The following is a 16,472-nucleotide window of genomic DNA, read 5'->3' on the forward strand; positions in this document are numbered from 1 at the left end:
ATATAGTTTATTTTATATCATTGTTGTTACTTTGGGAGTACGGAACCTGAACTCTTGTTATAGTGATTAGGTTCACTTTTAGGTTCCTGCCTACTCCCTTAGTTTCTGTGTTTTGTTTGTTTGTAACTGGTTTTTTTGGCAATAAATAATAATAATAATAATAATGGGGCACAATTCTATCTTGAGCGGTTTTATTACGGACTCGAATGCAAGCCTCATTTTCTCCATGTGTTTTGGGTAATGAGTGAACACATCTACAGATTTAACGTATTGACTGTCTATAATTTATAATATGCCAAAGAAATTTCCCACCCCAGCCGCGCCCCATCCATGCCGCCAAACAAAGGACGAGTGTTGGAAAAAGTTTCTTTTCGTAGAGGGCGTCAACAAAATCGACTATCCCCACGGCCGCCGGCCCGCCACCGGGCAGCAGGAGGCCAGCCCGCTAAAATCAAAACAGTTAACCACGCAATGTTAAACTCAATTTAGGCCTGGGCCTAGAAATACTGTAGCCCATCATATTAATATCGTTAATACACTAATAAATTTGTCTAGCCATAAGCTTTTAGGCCTAGCTAATTAGGTGGTGACACATACCAAGGCCTTTAGTAGGCTAGCTAGGCCAGGGTAGGGAGGCCTAGGCCTAGCCTAGCTAGGCCTAGGCCTAGCTTAGTAGTTAGGCCTAGTAGCCTAGTAGAGTAGGCCTAGGCCTAGTTTAGAGTGGCCTGCCCTCGGGCCTATACTATATTATGCCTACTTTTACCACTATCTATCTTATTAGGTCTAACCTCTATGCCCCTAGCTAGTGTGGAGGTTTAGCCTAGAGGAAGAGGGCTTAGCCTAGATAGATAGGCCAAGACATCGGCTAGGCTAGGCCTACTAGTACTACTACTAGCTAGGCCTATTTTGTATTCTAATTTCTAAAATTGTGGGTCCATGTGGCTGGGTGGGATAAAATAAAGAAGGGAGGGAAAACTGTCTTTTTATTATTTAGGGGCTAGCTAGGCCTACATAGGGTGGTTCCCACTAGGATGCATCGTAAGGACGTATATGCAATATCCAAAGTAATTTGACCAATCACAAGTGACAGTTTGAACGATTTGTGTGATTGACTAACCAACTTATGTCCTTATGTTGTGACCATAATGAGAATCAGGCTTAGCGGTGACAATAGGGAGCTTTTGATTTTATGACTCACAACTTTTTAGGTGAGGTTACATGGGGAGTGATAAAACAAGTCCCAATATCCCTGAATACGCACAGTGAACCTGACATGCTGCTCATTGGTCATTGCAAATCAAATGCTCCCTATTATCCTTTTCAGTATTGTCATATTAATGAACTAAACCAAACATACATTGAATTACATATTACATATATTTTTTTAGCAATTCCACCAGTGTCCGAAGGTCCTTGCGTTTCACGTCCATGCTTGAATGGCGCCACCTGTAGTCCAGTACCTGTATCAGGTGCCGACAACCTAGTTAATAACTATGTGTGTATCTGTGCGGTTGGTTTTGTAGGCACTAATTGCCAAATAATTATTGAACTGGAGCAAGAAACAAACATCAAACAAACAAACATCAAACAAACAAACAAACAAGGTATGTTGTTTTCAAAGAATTTAATCCAGCTTATAATTTTTATGGATGACAAAGTTATTAATGTTGACCTTTTTTCTGAAATTCGTGGGTTTATTTAATTCGTATTATTATTCGTATTATGCGAAAATTATTCTAATGTCTAGATATATTTACTTTTTTCTAGAAAATTGTGCCGTATTGCCTCTTGGGATACCACACGGTGACGTGGCTGGTTCAACGAAACATAATGAGTACATAACATATACATGCTCAGAAGGCTTTACTCTAGTTGGAAATCGTCAACGAAAGTGCGTAGACGGTGTGTATGAGGGAAGCACACCCTCATGCCATCGTATGTATTATTTTTATTTTATTTCATAACATTTATTTACAAACTCTGACAAAAAAGGAAAAAAAACAATGCAAGAAGATAATGATAGTCAGAGATTGAAGGCAGATGCCTAGAAGATGAAGGAAACATCTAGTGATGTTCCTTAAAAAATGTACATTTTTATTGTTATTTTAAACTGTTTATCCTGTATTTATAAAGCACCTAATGTTGTGAAACCTCTAAGCACTGAACTTACAAACTGAGAGAAAAACAAAAGAAGCCAAACCTCGTCGCTAACCAGAGTTTATCAGCCTAAATTGAACCCATGGGACCTCATCCCAGACATCAATAGAGATTTTTTATATATAAAATATTAATCATGTATTGTTTGTTTATGGTCATATTTGTATTTACTGATATGGACAGAGTATCTAAAATATATATAAACATCAGTAGATACATTTATTATTTATTTTTAGTTAACTGTGACCCACTTTATATTCAAAATGGCGTCGTCGACGGTGACTTCCGTCATGGAACAGAAGTATACGTTGTTTGTAAAGAGAATTTTGTGTATAAAGGAAGTCCGGTTATACGTTGCATGGATGGGTCTTACAATTTTGATGATATGCCAGTATGTAAAGGTTAGTGAGCATTATTACTTTTAAGCACCATTATAGACACGATGACATCATATCATACTTTCAATCACTGTCTCAACCAGGTCACTCATTTGTCTTAAAATTGTACAATCATAAAAACTTAATAAAAATTTTATAGTTTACAAGTGCGAGTTTAGACATAGCACTCTTGTATTGTCATTGAGACTGAACAGGCATATTCACCACCGTGTGTGGCCTTTCTTTTGTTGACCTTTTTCCTGAAATTCGTGGGTTTATTCATTTTGTATTATTATTGGTATTATGAATTAATAGACGCATATAACTTTACAATAAAATTAAATGACAAAAAACAAGAAGATCGACGTTTCGGAACCATCATGGAACCATTTTCAAGATCAAAGTGATCAAATTATACAAAAACAACAAACACCAATAGGTGACAGGAAATACTAATTGATTGGTTAATTAACATCAAAGAAAGCCTACAATACTAAGAAATTAAGCCCCTCTTTGACTGATTTCGATCCAAGTCGGCCCTAAACCGTCTAGGCCAAAGTCAAGTCGGCCCCAAGTCAAGTCGGCCCCAAGTCAACTCGGCCTCAAGTCAACTCGGCCTCAAGTCAACTCGGCCTCACGTCAACTTGGCCAAAAAATAATCGGTCAACTCGGCCCCGTTAAAGTATGGAATGCAAAAGGTGCAAAGGAAGGGGATTGATAAAATAATATTTATTCACATTTTATTACCTATGAATAATTCTGACTTTTAATGAATATTAATATTTAGACAATAATACTTTTAGCAAAAAAAAAAAGAAGGATTTCACAAATTTTTCTTTATTTACGTTTAATAAAATTTCAAATTGCACAAATTGTTCTGAAATTGCGCATAACAAAAAATTGATTAATAAGCTAGCATTCATACTATTATTAATTATTAAAATATGAACATTTGGATAATAAATAGGAACACATTGTAGGCATACACCCAATATGATGATGCACGTACGTGGGCGCGTATGGTCGTTCGTGCGTCAAAATTCAATAAACATGTCCGATATGCGAGGACATATATTAGGTGTAATAAGATTGTTTGGTTGTTGAATCATTGAGGTATTAATTAATGTTAACTCTATGGTAGAATCGCGCGTAGATTTCTTCAGTGTATGCATTTGATTAGGCGACAACATCTGAAACCAATTCGTAGCTGCGCCTCCCTGTGCCTTTGGCAGCTATTTTGATATCTACAACTGCTACGTGTTTTCGCTGACCGGGGATTCCCCTTTTTTAAAAACGCAAATCATGGACAAAAACGATATGTACAGTACGATCATTTTTCTATGGCCAAATAGTGGAACCATGGAGCTATAATAGCTCCATGATGGTCTTCGATTTACTAAAATGTGGTACCTGTTACTGCACGTGTTTTTGTAAAACGCGGGTACTTCCATTTATATCGGCAATGATATCATTTTTTTATTTTCTTATTTCTTAATTTTTTTTAAAGAGTGGATAATAATAATCATAATAATATTAAGCACTTTTTGCGTTCCATACTTTATTGTGGCCGAGTTGACCGATTAGTTTTTGGCCGAGTTGACGCGAGGCCGAGTTGACTTGGGGCCGACTTGACGTGGGGCCGACTTGACTTTGGCCGAGACGGTTTGGGGCCGACTTGACCTGCACCCCTTTGACTGAATCGGTTTGTTTATTAAGTGTAGGTTTCAGTTGTTTGATGATCCAAAGCATTTCCTTAATTAAACAATCAAATTTGGATTTGCACTTAGACAATATCCTGAAATGATTAAAAGTTTCAATAGGACTTACTGTATATTATGTTGCTTTAAATGCTCTCCTATGGTGCCTTTACTGTGTTCATCAATACATTGATAAAGGTGCTGACAAGTATAGCCGACATAGTTTGCATCGCACAAACCACATTGAAATTTATATACAACGCATTGCTGATTTACAATCATATAGGTTTTCTTTTCTTAGATTTAAGAATTTCACCTAACTTTCTACTAGTAAAAACTAGCATAATATTATTGTACCTTGCAACTAAGTTGTTTGAGTTGTTTTGTCACAGTATTAGAGCAGGTTTGATCCTTAAAAGGAAGAACAATTCTAATTATAGGCTGTTCAGCACTATCTTGACTAGTAGTAATATGGTTATCATTGTTATGAAGATTAACAATAGATTCTTTAAAATATTTAATTATCCTACTAGTTAGTTCAACAGGATACCTTAATTTGTTAAACATCTTAGAAATTTCTTGAACTTCTTCAAGAAAGTTGTCATTAGTAGATGACAACTTGTATGCTCGATTAAGCATTGTATGTACAAGATTTTTCTTATGTTTGTTTATCGACATGGCTATCGTAATGCAGAAGAAGTCCCTTGTTTGTAGGTTTCCTATACACTTTAGTTACTAATAAACTATCAGACATTTTGGAAATGACCATTCCTAAGAAATTTATAGAGTTATTATGAGCAATTTCCATTGTGAAGTCAATCGCAATGTGTGTGTTATTTAAAGTGTCCAGAAACTTGTGTGCAGAGTCCTGGTCCGGCATGAAAACAAAGGTATCTTCAACATATCGTCAGTAGAATGCTGGCATCTTATTAGATGACTGTAGGATGTTTTCCACGTTACACATAAACACGTTGGCCATTAGTGGACCAAGCAGAGAACCCATGGCTACATCGTCGACTTGCTCGAATAAGTCACCATCATATTGAAAAAGTTTTATGCGAAAAGTATTCTAATGTCTAGATATATTTACTTTTTTCTAGAAAATTGTGTATTGCCTCTTGGGATACCACACGGTGACGTGGCTGGTTCAACGAAACATAATGAGTACATAACATATACATGCTCAGAAGGCTTTACTCTAGTTGGAAATCGTCAACGAAAGTGCGTAGGTGGTGTGTATGGAGGAAGCACACCCTCATGCCATCGTATGTATTATTTTTATTTTATTTCATAACATTTATTTACAAACTCTGACAAAAAAGAAAAAAAAACAATGCAAGAAGATAATGATAGTCAGAGATTGAAGGCAGATGCCTAGAAGATGAAGGAATCATCTTGTGAAGGGCTAGCCTTAAAAAAATGTACATTTTTATTGTTATTTTAAACTGTTTATCCTGTATTTATAAAGCACCTAATGTTGTGAAACCTCTAAGCACTGAACTTACAAACTGAGAGAAAAACAAAAGAAGCCAAACCTCGTCGCTAACCAGAGTTTATCAGCCTAAATTGAACACATGGGACCTCATCTCAGACATCAATAGATTTTTTATATATAAAATATTAATCTTGTATTGTTTGTTTATGGTCATATTTGTATTGTTTACTGATATGGACAGAGTATCTAAAATAAATATAAACATCATTAGATACATTTATTTTTAGTTAACTGTGACCCACTTTATATTCAAAATGGCGTTGTCAACGGTGACTTCCGTCATGGAACAAACGTATTTGTTGCTTGTGAAGAGAATTTTGTGTATGAAGGAAGTCCGATTATACATTGCATGGATGGGTCTTATAATTTTGATGATATGCCAGTATGTAAAGGTTAGTGAGCATTATTACTTTTAAGATCTGTCTCACACTTTACGTGACAAAACTGTGATGCGACCATATATAGACATGATGACATCATATCACATATTCAATCATTGTCTCAACCAGGTCACTCATTTGTCTTAAAATTGTACAATCATAAAGACATTTGCGAGGAAGGACATTTTATAGTTTACAATTGCGAGTTTAGACATACCACTCTCGTATTGTATGAGGTCAATATATCCTTTGACCTATGATTTGTTAAATTCTATAACTCAGAGAAAGTATTTGAAGTGTAATGCCGATTTTCGCACCAATCAATTTCCGAAAAAAAAATCATGCTACCCTTCCACAAATTGATGGCAATTTTTATGTTCATCGCATGTCTGCTAATCTTTTCGATTCGCATGAGTGCTCATAATGCTCATCATACCTTTGCAAAAACTGGAAACAAATTCATTGATACCAATTTTGCTGAAGCGAAAAACCCAAGGAACTAGAATTCGTTGCAGAGAGGGATTTGGATGATGGAAACAGGATACCTATTTTTCTAGTGAAAAATAAGCTTGATTGTTGATCTACGCCTCTATGTTTTCTGATATTTTTGCACCGCCATGAGCAATGACTGTTCGAATAGCGCTATAAAAATTGGACAGGACAGAAATGTAAATTTACCTCTACCGATACAACATTCTCAATGCATATTCTCAGCAAATATTTATACAATACTGTATAAAATATTCATTTTCATTCAAATTGAGTATTAAACAGTGGTTCCTATAACTAGGTGTCACTGGCTTCTTTGCATCTTCTTTACAAATATATTAGTTCTTTCACTCATGAACCAGTAAAAACAATTAAGAACTATCTTAATAATTCAGGAGATTAATTTTGTGTTCATTTATTAAATGATGATGATAAAATATGTATGACTTTTCGTAATTTTATTAATTATTTGTAAATATACAAATTCATATTTTCAACATATGCAGCTGCAATCTAAGTAGCATATAAAAAATAATACTGTAAAATATGAATGAAAGACACAGCTTTCGCAGAATCTAAATCGTCTCTCTTAACGAGGTTTTTCAAAACATTAGATGAACAATATTCATTGACTGATAATATTATAATAAATATATATCTGAGTCATAGAGTTTCAAAAACGGTAAAAGGTAATCAAGTTCCATTTTAAAAGATAATGAAATGGTACAACTTTTTTTTACATGCAAGTTAATAACCCGTGGGGATTGAACTTTCGCACATCAGCTCCAGTGATTATAAGCACTCAATGGCTAAACCAGGGCCCAAGAGCATGAGCAGCCCCTATACAACTACCGTTGGCAGGGCCGTAGCCAGGATCTGTCAAGGGGGGGTTCGGACACTAAGTATTAAGTATTTGGGTCACCCCCCCCTCCTGGGGGTGGGGCCTGAGGCGAAGCGAATTTTGTTAAATGACACCCCTAGATGGCCGGAAAAGACACTCATGCAGCATGCTACCAATGAGCAAAACGATCGTACTTGGACTCGTGGACTATTTAAAGCTTGGTTCCCACTAGCGACGCAACGTAACAAATGCCCTTCCAATAATTGTGTTTTCCCCCACCTGCGTGAAATTAAACCTACAACGTTTGCAGTATTATTGCGTCGACGGTTCTCACTTTTGTGATTACGTAATACAGCACTTTGCATCGATACCTCGCTGTGTTGCATTCTAGTGGTATGCTAGATGCGCGTTCTCTGTGCGGAACCGCCGATTGTTTGATAATTCAGTCGGTATTTTGTTTTGCATTCAAGTTCAACGTACGTCTGGGTGAAAGCAAATGCAATTCATATTATAGCTCTATCTATAATATTTATTGACAGCAATTTGTTGAGGAAATTAAATGTGCCAATGTAAATAGATGATATTGATACAGTTTTGAGTACGTATCGGCTGGTGGTGGTCTAGAAAAAAATAATCGGATGCCATAATGTACATAAACTACAGTACATGATATCATAGATATTATAGTGTAATATATTAATATTCACTATAATCCTCTATGATGATGATACATTATACTCATAGCCACACATAAATACTAATGTACGTTGGAAGGCTATATACTTTATGCATGCTGATCGACTACCAGTGATCTAAACAATAGGTACGCAGTTGTCGGGCGGTGTCCTTTGTACGAATCGTTCGTGCCCCAGCTCGCTCTGAGACGCGTTACATGTTACATATGCAGGAACCAAACATTTATTTTTCAGGTTATATTTGGCAATTCATTTGCAACTCTTAGAAATTTACAGACACGTATCGCTCGAAGTACGCTCATACAGGGAAGAAGGTACTGTGTGAGTTATTCACAAACGAGTTTACGAATTTTTCAATTTACAAACAACCTTTTGTACTGTGGGGCACGTATTTAAAGGATTTTCGGAGATGAGGGTGAGGTATTGGGCATGTCGGGGATGGGGGTTCGCAGTCGGTTAAGGGGGGGTTTGCTGTAAAGGGGGGGTTTGCCCGAACCATAAAAACCCCCATTGGCTACGGGCCTGGTTGGAGTGCTAAAACAGGACCTTTTCTTCTTGCGTTACGCCACTGATAAATTTTGTAGCCTATAAAACAGAAGTAAATAAACCTAACTAGATTTAATTCGTCACTATGACAAATTATAGGTTATATGCATTGATTTAAATAAAGATAATTGATTTTTAAAAGATATATTGATTGATTGATTTTCTCAGAATCTTTAATTATTTATAATATAAGATAGGACCTTGCTAACGCGAACACAATAGCCGCTATCACAATCCGATCAAAGATCCATATGCGTATAATGTCATAAACCACATTTGTTGTTACATAATAATAAAGACATAAGTTACTTTTTATCTAGATTTCATTATAAATCATGTGTATAATCTATACACAAAGAAATAAATTTGAACAAACAATACGGATAATAAAAAACAAAATCTTATTTCGTTTCCCAAGGTGAGACTCGATCTCGGTACCTTGAATGCCATAGACACGAGCACAGACCATCGAGCCATACACAACTGACTAAAAGTTGTAGAAAAATTCCTCCGTGTATTTACTATGCAGTAACCACTTTGGTGCAGATAGATTATTACATACCGCAATGAATTATACTTTTTTACTATGATGACATCTTTAAAAATGTAAAAAAATGATGCACTGTCAAACTATATACTTTTAACTTTAATATATGAACTTCTTAAGAAAGAAAGTTAATGTTAAGTTTGTTATTTCGGCCTAAGAAAATGTCATAATTTGTTTGATTGTCGAAATTATTATTTTTTAATTTAATATGCAATTAATGAAGACTTAATCAACTTTTGTTCTCTTAATTTGATAATAAATCATACATATGATACATACACTTCAAGAAAATGAAATAAAAAATAGGTGTTCCCCAGCATTCTGACGATATATATTAATTTTAAAAATTAGCATATTTTCACCATTTTGTTAACTTATACGTGCGTAGCCTGTCACTTTTGACGTGCTCGTATAACGCAATTTCGAGTTGAAAAGTGAATCAAAAATGATGATATTATTAAAGAAAGACTGTAAAACAGAAATCAGGCAAAAGAAGTGCGCATTAACGTTTAACGCGCAGTGCGCGTGCAAAAATCAGCGCACTCAAGGCAATTTTTTAAACGCCTAAAATTGCCTGAAACGTACTCTAATTTCATCGAAAATAAATTTTAACAATTTTGAACATTTTAAGCGCGCGTACGCAAGCGTTATATGCGCTACGCACGTAATTGTATTGCCATATGATGAAATATGACCTGACATTTATGAGTACCAAATTTTGTTTAATTGTGATTCATGCTTGTGAAGATATGATTACAAACTTGATTTCGTTAAATCGCGCGTAGACCGCGTAATGATTGATTGCGCACCGTGAAAACATAACCACATCGATTCCTGGCCATAAGGAATATACTCTGAAAAATTGACTTAGCTAGATTAAACTGATGCCAAGATAATTCACAGACAAAATAGTGCTAAGGAAAGAATAAATAAATAAATAAATAAATAAAGATCCTGACAGAATCAAGAGGTTATATGCATTAATGCATATAACCTAATAATTAAAAGAGATTACTGATAATCATTAATTTGTTTTACCTAATTATTCTACTAAAAAAAACTCTATGATTTAAATATATATTTATTATATTATTTAAGATGTGAATCCTTGTGTAAGTTCCCCTTGTTTGAACGGAGCTACCTGTCGCGTTGCTAAAGACCCCGCAACGGATTCTTCAAAAGGATTTGAATGTTCATGTAAGCAAGGATACACTGGAGAATACTGTGGAGAAGGTGAGTTATATTTAGAATTTTACTATTATTACTGGTAGTTTCTTGTTCTGGTGAAACTGAGGCTTAGAACTCTCTCTCTCTCTCTCTTGGGCTCTCCAGGGCTCGAAGCTCTCTGGTGCTTGAAGCTCTTCGGACTTTAAAGCTCTCTTGGGCTTGAAGCTCTGTTGGACTTAAAGCTCTCTAGGGCTTAAAGCTCTCTAGGGCTTAAAGCTCTCTAGGGCTTGAAGCTCTCTAGGGCTGAATGGTGGAGAATGCATGGTTGATTTTCTAACTTACACATGTAGTTGTACTGAAAAGTATTTGGGTGACAAATGTAATCTTTTTTTTCCTTATTTTGTATCTTTAATGTTTTTATTTAAATATATCATAACTGTTCTCTTTGAATCTTATTAAATCTCATCAGTTTTGAAATTATTATGAACCACAAAACTGTCACAATATATAGCCTGAGCCAATTATATATGTAAATATATTAACATGATATATAAGCTTCCAGTGGGGTACCCCTTTTCTCATTTATTATGTATTATTTTAGAAAATGTTATCTGTACGTTTGTTTTTATTTTGTATTGATTGATATTTATATATTACCCTGTTGATTGATAGATTATTTATTTTATTCAATTTAAAGGTGAGATAAGAAACCCATGTTCGCCATCTCCATGTAATCATTTTGGTAGGTGCACCACACGCCCTGGAGAACAATCATCTTTAGAGGCTGTGTGTCATTGTACTGATTCTTACACTGGAGATTATTGTGATGAAGGTATGGGTTTTTTTTGTATATTCATGTTTAATTACCACCGTCACAAAGGCCAATATACATAGACGAGCAGTAGCAGTAAGCGGTAAACGATAAGCAGAAAACAATCAATATTATTTCTTATGACCATTTGGTTGACCAGAAAACCCACTCAAGATAGATACTAATTTTAGGTGGAACAAGTTAGACAGTTTTCCACTTATAGTTACTGTTGGTCTGTGTAAATTAGTCTTAAGTAAAATAAAATCTAAGCAATGGTACTTATGTTATGATGATTGGCATTGCTTCACTTTGTATCCAAGACGCATTATTAGGCCGACTGGTGGTGTGGCGGTCAAGTGAAATGCTGCCATTCATCATAAAGTAATTAGTTCAGTTGCTTGAATTTAATTTACTTTAACCCTAGCTTAATTTTGATTACAGCATACTTAGTCTCTGTTGGCCGAATACTTTTACTGGTTTTCACATCAATAAAACATCCATTTTGAAAAATAATTTTAACATACATAATGATATGCACAGCATTGGTCATTATCGGTTATGTCTGTGTTTTGAGCGTGTAGTAAGGATCTTGAGACACAAAACATTGTTGAATTGTGTAGTTGTCATATTATTAATGTTGTGATTCTCTGTGTTTAGAGAAGGATGCTTTAGACCAGGTCCGCCTTATATTATTAGCCAATCAAAATCGTATAATTTTTGGAGGGAAAATGTTATCCTCCTCTGAAGCCTAAAATTTGCATGTCCAGTATAAAAGTGGAATGTAATAGATATTAGGCAGAGAAGAGAGAATAAGATCAGAGTAGATAAACGGAAAGATGATAAAGAAAATATTAAGGCTTGACTGGTAGTAGTAGAAAGATGTATTAATCGAATTACAAGGAATAAAAGTTCTAGTTGAGTTAAATATACTTTTTGTATGAGTTATCATTCAGTGACAGCTGTGTACGTCGCGTAGAAATATATACGCCTGAGAAAGCTCGGAACCAACTAAAATAAATTCACTACAGTAGTAGTCTAGACATACTTTGTTAGGTAATATCTGCATTGGATAATAATACAGTAGTATGATTATCTAAACTTCCAACTCAAGTACTATACATATGAAAGGCCATATGTGCCAAAATATTTATCTTTTCATCAATATTAAGTTGAAGTGCCATCTAAAATCTAGACTGCAGAATTTAAATATTAGTATTGCTTACTTTGTAGTTGTGGATCCTTGTAAATCACAACCATGTCTGAATGCTGGAAAATGTGTTATGTTTGATTTTGAAACTTATTCATGTAAATGTGCTGACGAGTATTTGGGAGACAATTGTAAGTAATTAGATCGTTTAATAATAACAATTTTATTCTCTATCAACAAACTTTTTTTAGGTTAGGTTACACAGAATTTTGGTTTATTTTTTTTTTACTTCAGGTGAATTTGAGAACCCATGTTCACCATCTCCTTGTAAAAATGGAGCTGCTTGCGACACATTCCCTGGACAACTATCGCGCTACGAGGCTGTTTGTGAGTGTACAAAAGGCTATAAGGGAGAATATTGTGATGAAGGTATGTTTTGGTTTTGTTAAAACAATAGTGTAGCTGAATCCTTACAAGTTCTGTATTATTTTTAGCCACACATTGTAAGTTTAGATATTGATTGATTGATTGATTGATTGATTCTTTAAATAGAATTCTATTCAATTTTATAATTCATATTCCCATGTCAGATCTTCACCAAACTCTAGATATTTTTCAATCTCTAATTTGGAATTGTTTATGGCATCTGATAAATTGTTCATTTTAGTTGTGGATCCTTGTAAATCACAACCATGTCTGAATGGTGGAGAATGTGTTATGCTTGATTTATCAACTTATAGATGTAAATGTATTGAAGAGTATTTGGGAGGCAATTGTAAGTAATTAAATTTTTTTAAATAATTTTGCACTCTTCAAAACTAATCAAACAACATTTTTTAGCTTATGACTTTCTGTTAAATAATATACATTTTGTTAATATTTGGGTTATCTCAGGTGAAATAAGGGACCCATGTAAACCAACTCCTTGTAAAAATGGAGCTGCCTGTACCACAGGTCCTGGTCAACTACCACATTTGGAGGCTGTATGTGAATGTACAGAAGAATATGAGGGAGAATATTGTGATGAAGGTATGTTTATTATGTTTTTACTTAAATTGTTGAAATTAACATCTTACAAATATTGTATTCTCTTTTGAATTTATTTTGGTTTATGACTTTATTTCTTAAAGTTGTGGATCCTTGTAAATCACAACCGTGTCTGAATGGTGGAGAATGTGTTATGCTTGATTTCTCAACCTATTCATGTGGGTTGTACTGAGGAGTATTTGGGAAACGATTGTAAGTAATTTTATAAGTTTGTTATTTTTTTCGGATTAACCCGAGTTTTCGGCATGTATTGAATATAGGACTATTCTAATGTCTGTTATAGGGGTGTTAGTCAATGTGTTGGGTTAGGTGTGCATAGGCTTGTTGATGCCTCTATTGTTCGCGCCATTGTGCCAATAGTTTTTTATTTTACTGCTATTGAACTGCTGCTGTAGTCTTATTATGTCTGTACATTACATCCTGTTTATATTATTTTAAATATGTTTTATTTTACATTTCAATTTTCATGTAATATTATTACATGTTTTTTTTTCTCAACAGCTGAATCAAGTTATATAGCCTCTACAAATAACAAGAAAAAAATACATTCAAACTTTATTCAGAATAAGGAGAAAACAACGTATTTAATTTATGTTTTAATTAAATACATCCATGTTAGTTCATCCACAGTTGATGTTGTACACTTAAAGGCATAAGAAAAACATACATTGTGTAACGTATTTAATTTAATGTAGGCCTACAGGTTTTACTTCATCGACCCAGTTTTAAGTGTTAGTAGTGTCATGTTTGGTTCAACTTATTTCAATGAGTTATCAATATGTTTGTGAGGTTTTCCCTCCTGTGATCCTGACACAAACTAAAACAGCCAGAAATAAAATTGCAGAGCTTTCTCTCTTGCAGCACAGGCTGACCCTTCCTCAGTACAAGATATATAGGGCCACTATTATATAATTAATACGACAACAAATATATTCACGAATTTTGAATATGCTTTTGAATGATGTTCAGTATCCCTCCCGTTACTTACTAATTACCTCTAGTAAGAAATATTTTCCATTTTAACTTTCTGTATTTATAAAAGTAAAGTCAGTTATAGACTTGGTCCATGGTTATTGTTTACTGCTGAGTTAGAAGTTATAAATCAATAGTGGTTTTTTAATGAAATAAAGAAAAGGCAAATAAAGTGTGGTCAGATATGGACCGTAACAATTTAGCAAGGTATAAAATTAATGTTTATGAAATTGATATTTAGGTAAAGTAAAATATAACTATTTTCTGATTGCCTGAAAGAGATAAAAAGAATTATAAAAAAAAAGAATTCTGTGCTAAATTATAGGTACATTGTCAAGGATTGAACACTGGGCCTAGTGCATTTAGGTTTACTTAGGCGTGGTTCCCACTAGCGACGCAACGCAAGGACGTAACGCAACGCAAGTGAATTGACCAATCACAAGCGATGGCTTATTCGCTTGTGATTGCTAACTGTCTATAACTTCGCTTGTCATGGGTTAAAACGCTTGCGTTGCGTTTACGTCCTTGCGTAACGTTCTAGTGGGAACCAAGCTTAACTTGGTGCACTAACTGTAATGTAAAAGTGTATAAATTAGAGGAAAATAATTTGTTTTCTTCTTTCCTTACTATTATAATGGTAGGAGTGAGATATAAGATGTATTGAAAGTTATTTAATGTCAGTTGTATTGTATTATAATATTATATTAATAATAATATTAAATTGATGCTTTTTCACAATTTTCTACCTGTAACCTTTAAAAACTTCATAAATAAAAAAAAGAATATGAATTTGGTCTAAAGTGAGACGTGTCGGCCCACAAAGTGGGATGCTTCGGCCCATAAGTGGACCGAATCGTCCCGGATTCGTGGATGGATGGAGTGGGTCTAGGCTCGCTTTCATTGTCCAGAAAACGAGATCCCGTTGTTCCATCTTACAATCTAAATGGACATGAACTCATGAACGTTAATGACATTACGTTACTTGGTGTGGTAATATCCCATAATTTGTCATGGGCACATCAGGTAGATAATGTAACTTTGAAATGCAATAGGATGTTAGGTTTTATACGGTCAATTGCCACAGGTTGTTCTACACCTGTTTTACTTAAACTTTATAAATGTCTTGTTCTTCCCCATATTCAATATTGCTCCCCTGTTTTGTATCCTTATCGTCAATGTCATATTAATAAGATAGAGAAAATTCAAAGAAGGACAAGTCGATTTATCCTTCATCAACGAATCTTAGATCAGCCATATTCTGACCAATTAACTAGATTGAATTTGATGACAGCCGAATCAAATCGAGATTATTTTACCGTTATTTTTGTTACAAATATATTATATAAATTACAGAATAGTTTTATTTTAAATATGTTGATTATCAATTGTAGGCATTTGGATGTTCTGACTTTTAAACATCTTGCATCCAAAACTGATAGTGGAAAGTATTGTATCCCAACCAGATTTATTCGTCTGTGGAATGCACTACCGGTCAATATTACAGACGCCTTTGTTTGCGGAAGTTGGGTACAATTTAAAAACATGTTAATGGACCACTTTAAAAACACTATGCCTCTTTAATGTATATAATCATAGTATTTATATTACTTATTTACATTGTTTTATGTTTTATTGTATGCTTTGAGTGCTGGTGTGGCACGCCTTATGGCGACAGTGGTCCTTCGACCTCTTTTGCCACTCCTTGGCACACTCAAAGTCTATGTATTGTTTTAATTGCTAAAATTAATAAAATAAAATAAAATAAATAGTCCTGGCTGTTTCACATTAATTTCTGGTTCATTCTCCAGACTTTAATCAGATATTTCTTCTTATTTCTTTAATCGTCTGTTGGCGAAGTGGCGTTCGGCAAAACGTCCTGTCACCATGTACGTCTAATGCAATGTATTAGATTGTTACATTTCACAAGAGTTTTATCATAATGTAATACTTAGTAAGCAGCTTTGCGATAAGCCTGCTTCATCGGTCCCGTTTCATCTCGCGTCGGCCTTTCTCGCAAAAAACATTCAAACAATTGTATGCCGCGTTCTAACTGTTCCACTAGCAAAGTGATCATCGCCCTAACCATTTTTTGTCACGGTCAATA

General features: G+C 34.6%; 1 protein-coding gene across 2 annotated transcripts; it reads left to right on the plus strand.

The window, feature by feature from the left end:
- The first annotated feature begins 343 nt into the window (after window positions 1-343).
- On the plus strand, window positions 344-16,097 carry LOC140049474 (protein lin-12-like). 2 transcript variants are annotated; one of them, XM_072094372.1, is made up of 14 exons: window positions 344-508; window positions 1,389-1,604; window positions 1,768-1,935; window positions 2,394-2,558; window positions 5,332-5,496; window positions 5,954-6,118; window positions 10,323-10,457; window positions 11,089-11,223; window positions 12,433-12,540; window positions 12,644-12,778; window positions 13,017-13,124; window positions 13,244-13,378; window positions 13,480-13,588; window positions 13,898-16,097. In XM_072094372.1, exons 4-13 carry the CDS (start codon window positions 2,516-2,518, stop codon window positions 13,566-13,568), a joined length of 1,218 nt encoding a protein of 405 aa, XP_071950473.1. In that variant the 5' UTR covers window positions 344-508; window positions 1,389-1,604; window positions 1,768-1,935; window positions 2,394-2,515; the 3' UTR covers window positions 13,569-13,588; window positions 13,898-16,097. The 2 variants fall into 2 exon arrangements, with proteins under 2 accessions (XP_071950473.1, XP_071950480.1); XM_072094379.1 differs by lacking the exon at window positions 12,433-12,540.
- The last annotated feature ends 375 nt before the right edge of the window (window positions 16,098-16,472 follow it).

This window comes from Antedon mediterranea, chromosome 1 (genome assembly GCF_964355755.1).
Source record: "Antedon mediterranea chromosome 1, ecAntMedi1.1, whole genome shotgun sequence".
NCBI lineage: Eukaryota > Metazoa > Echinodermata > Crinoidea > Comatulida > Antedonidae > Antedon > Antedon mediterranea.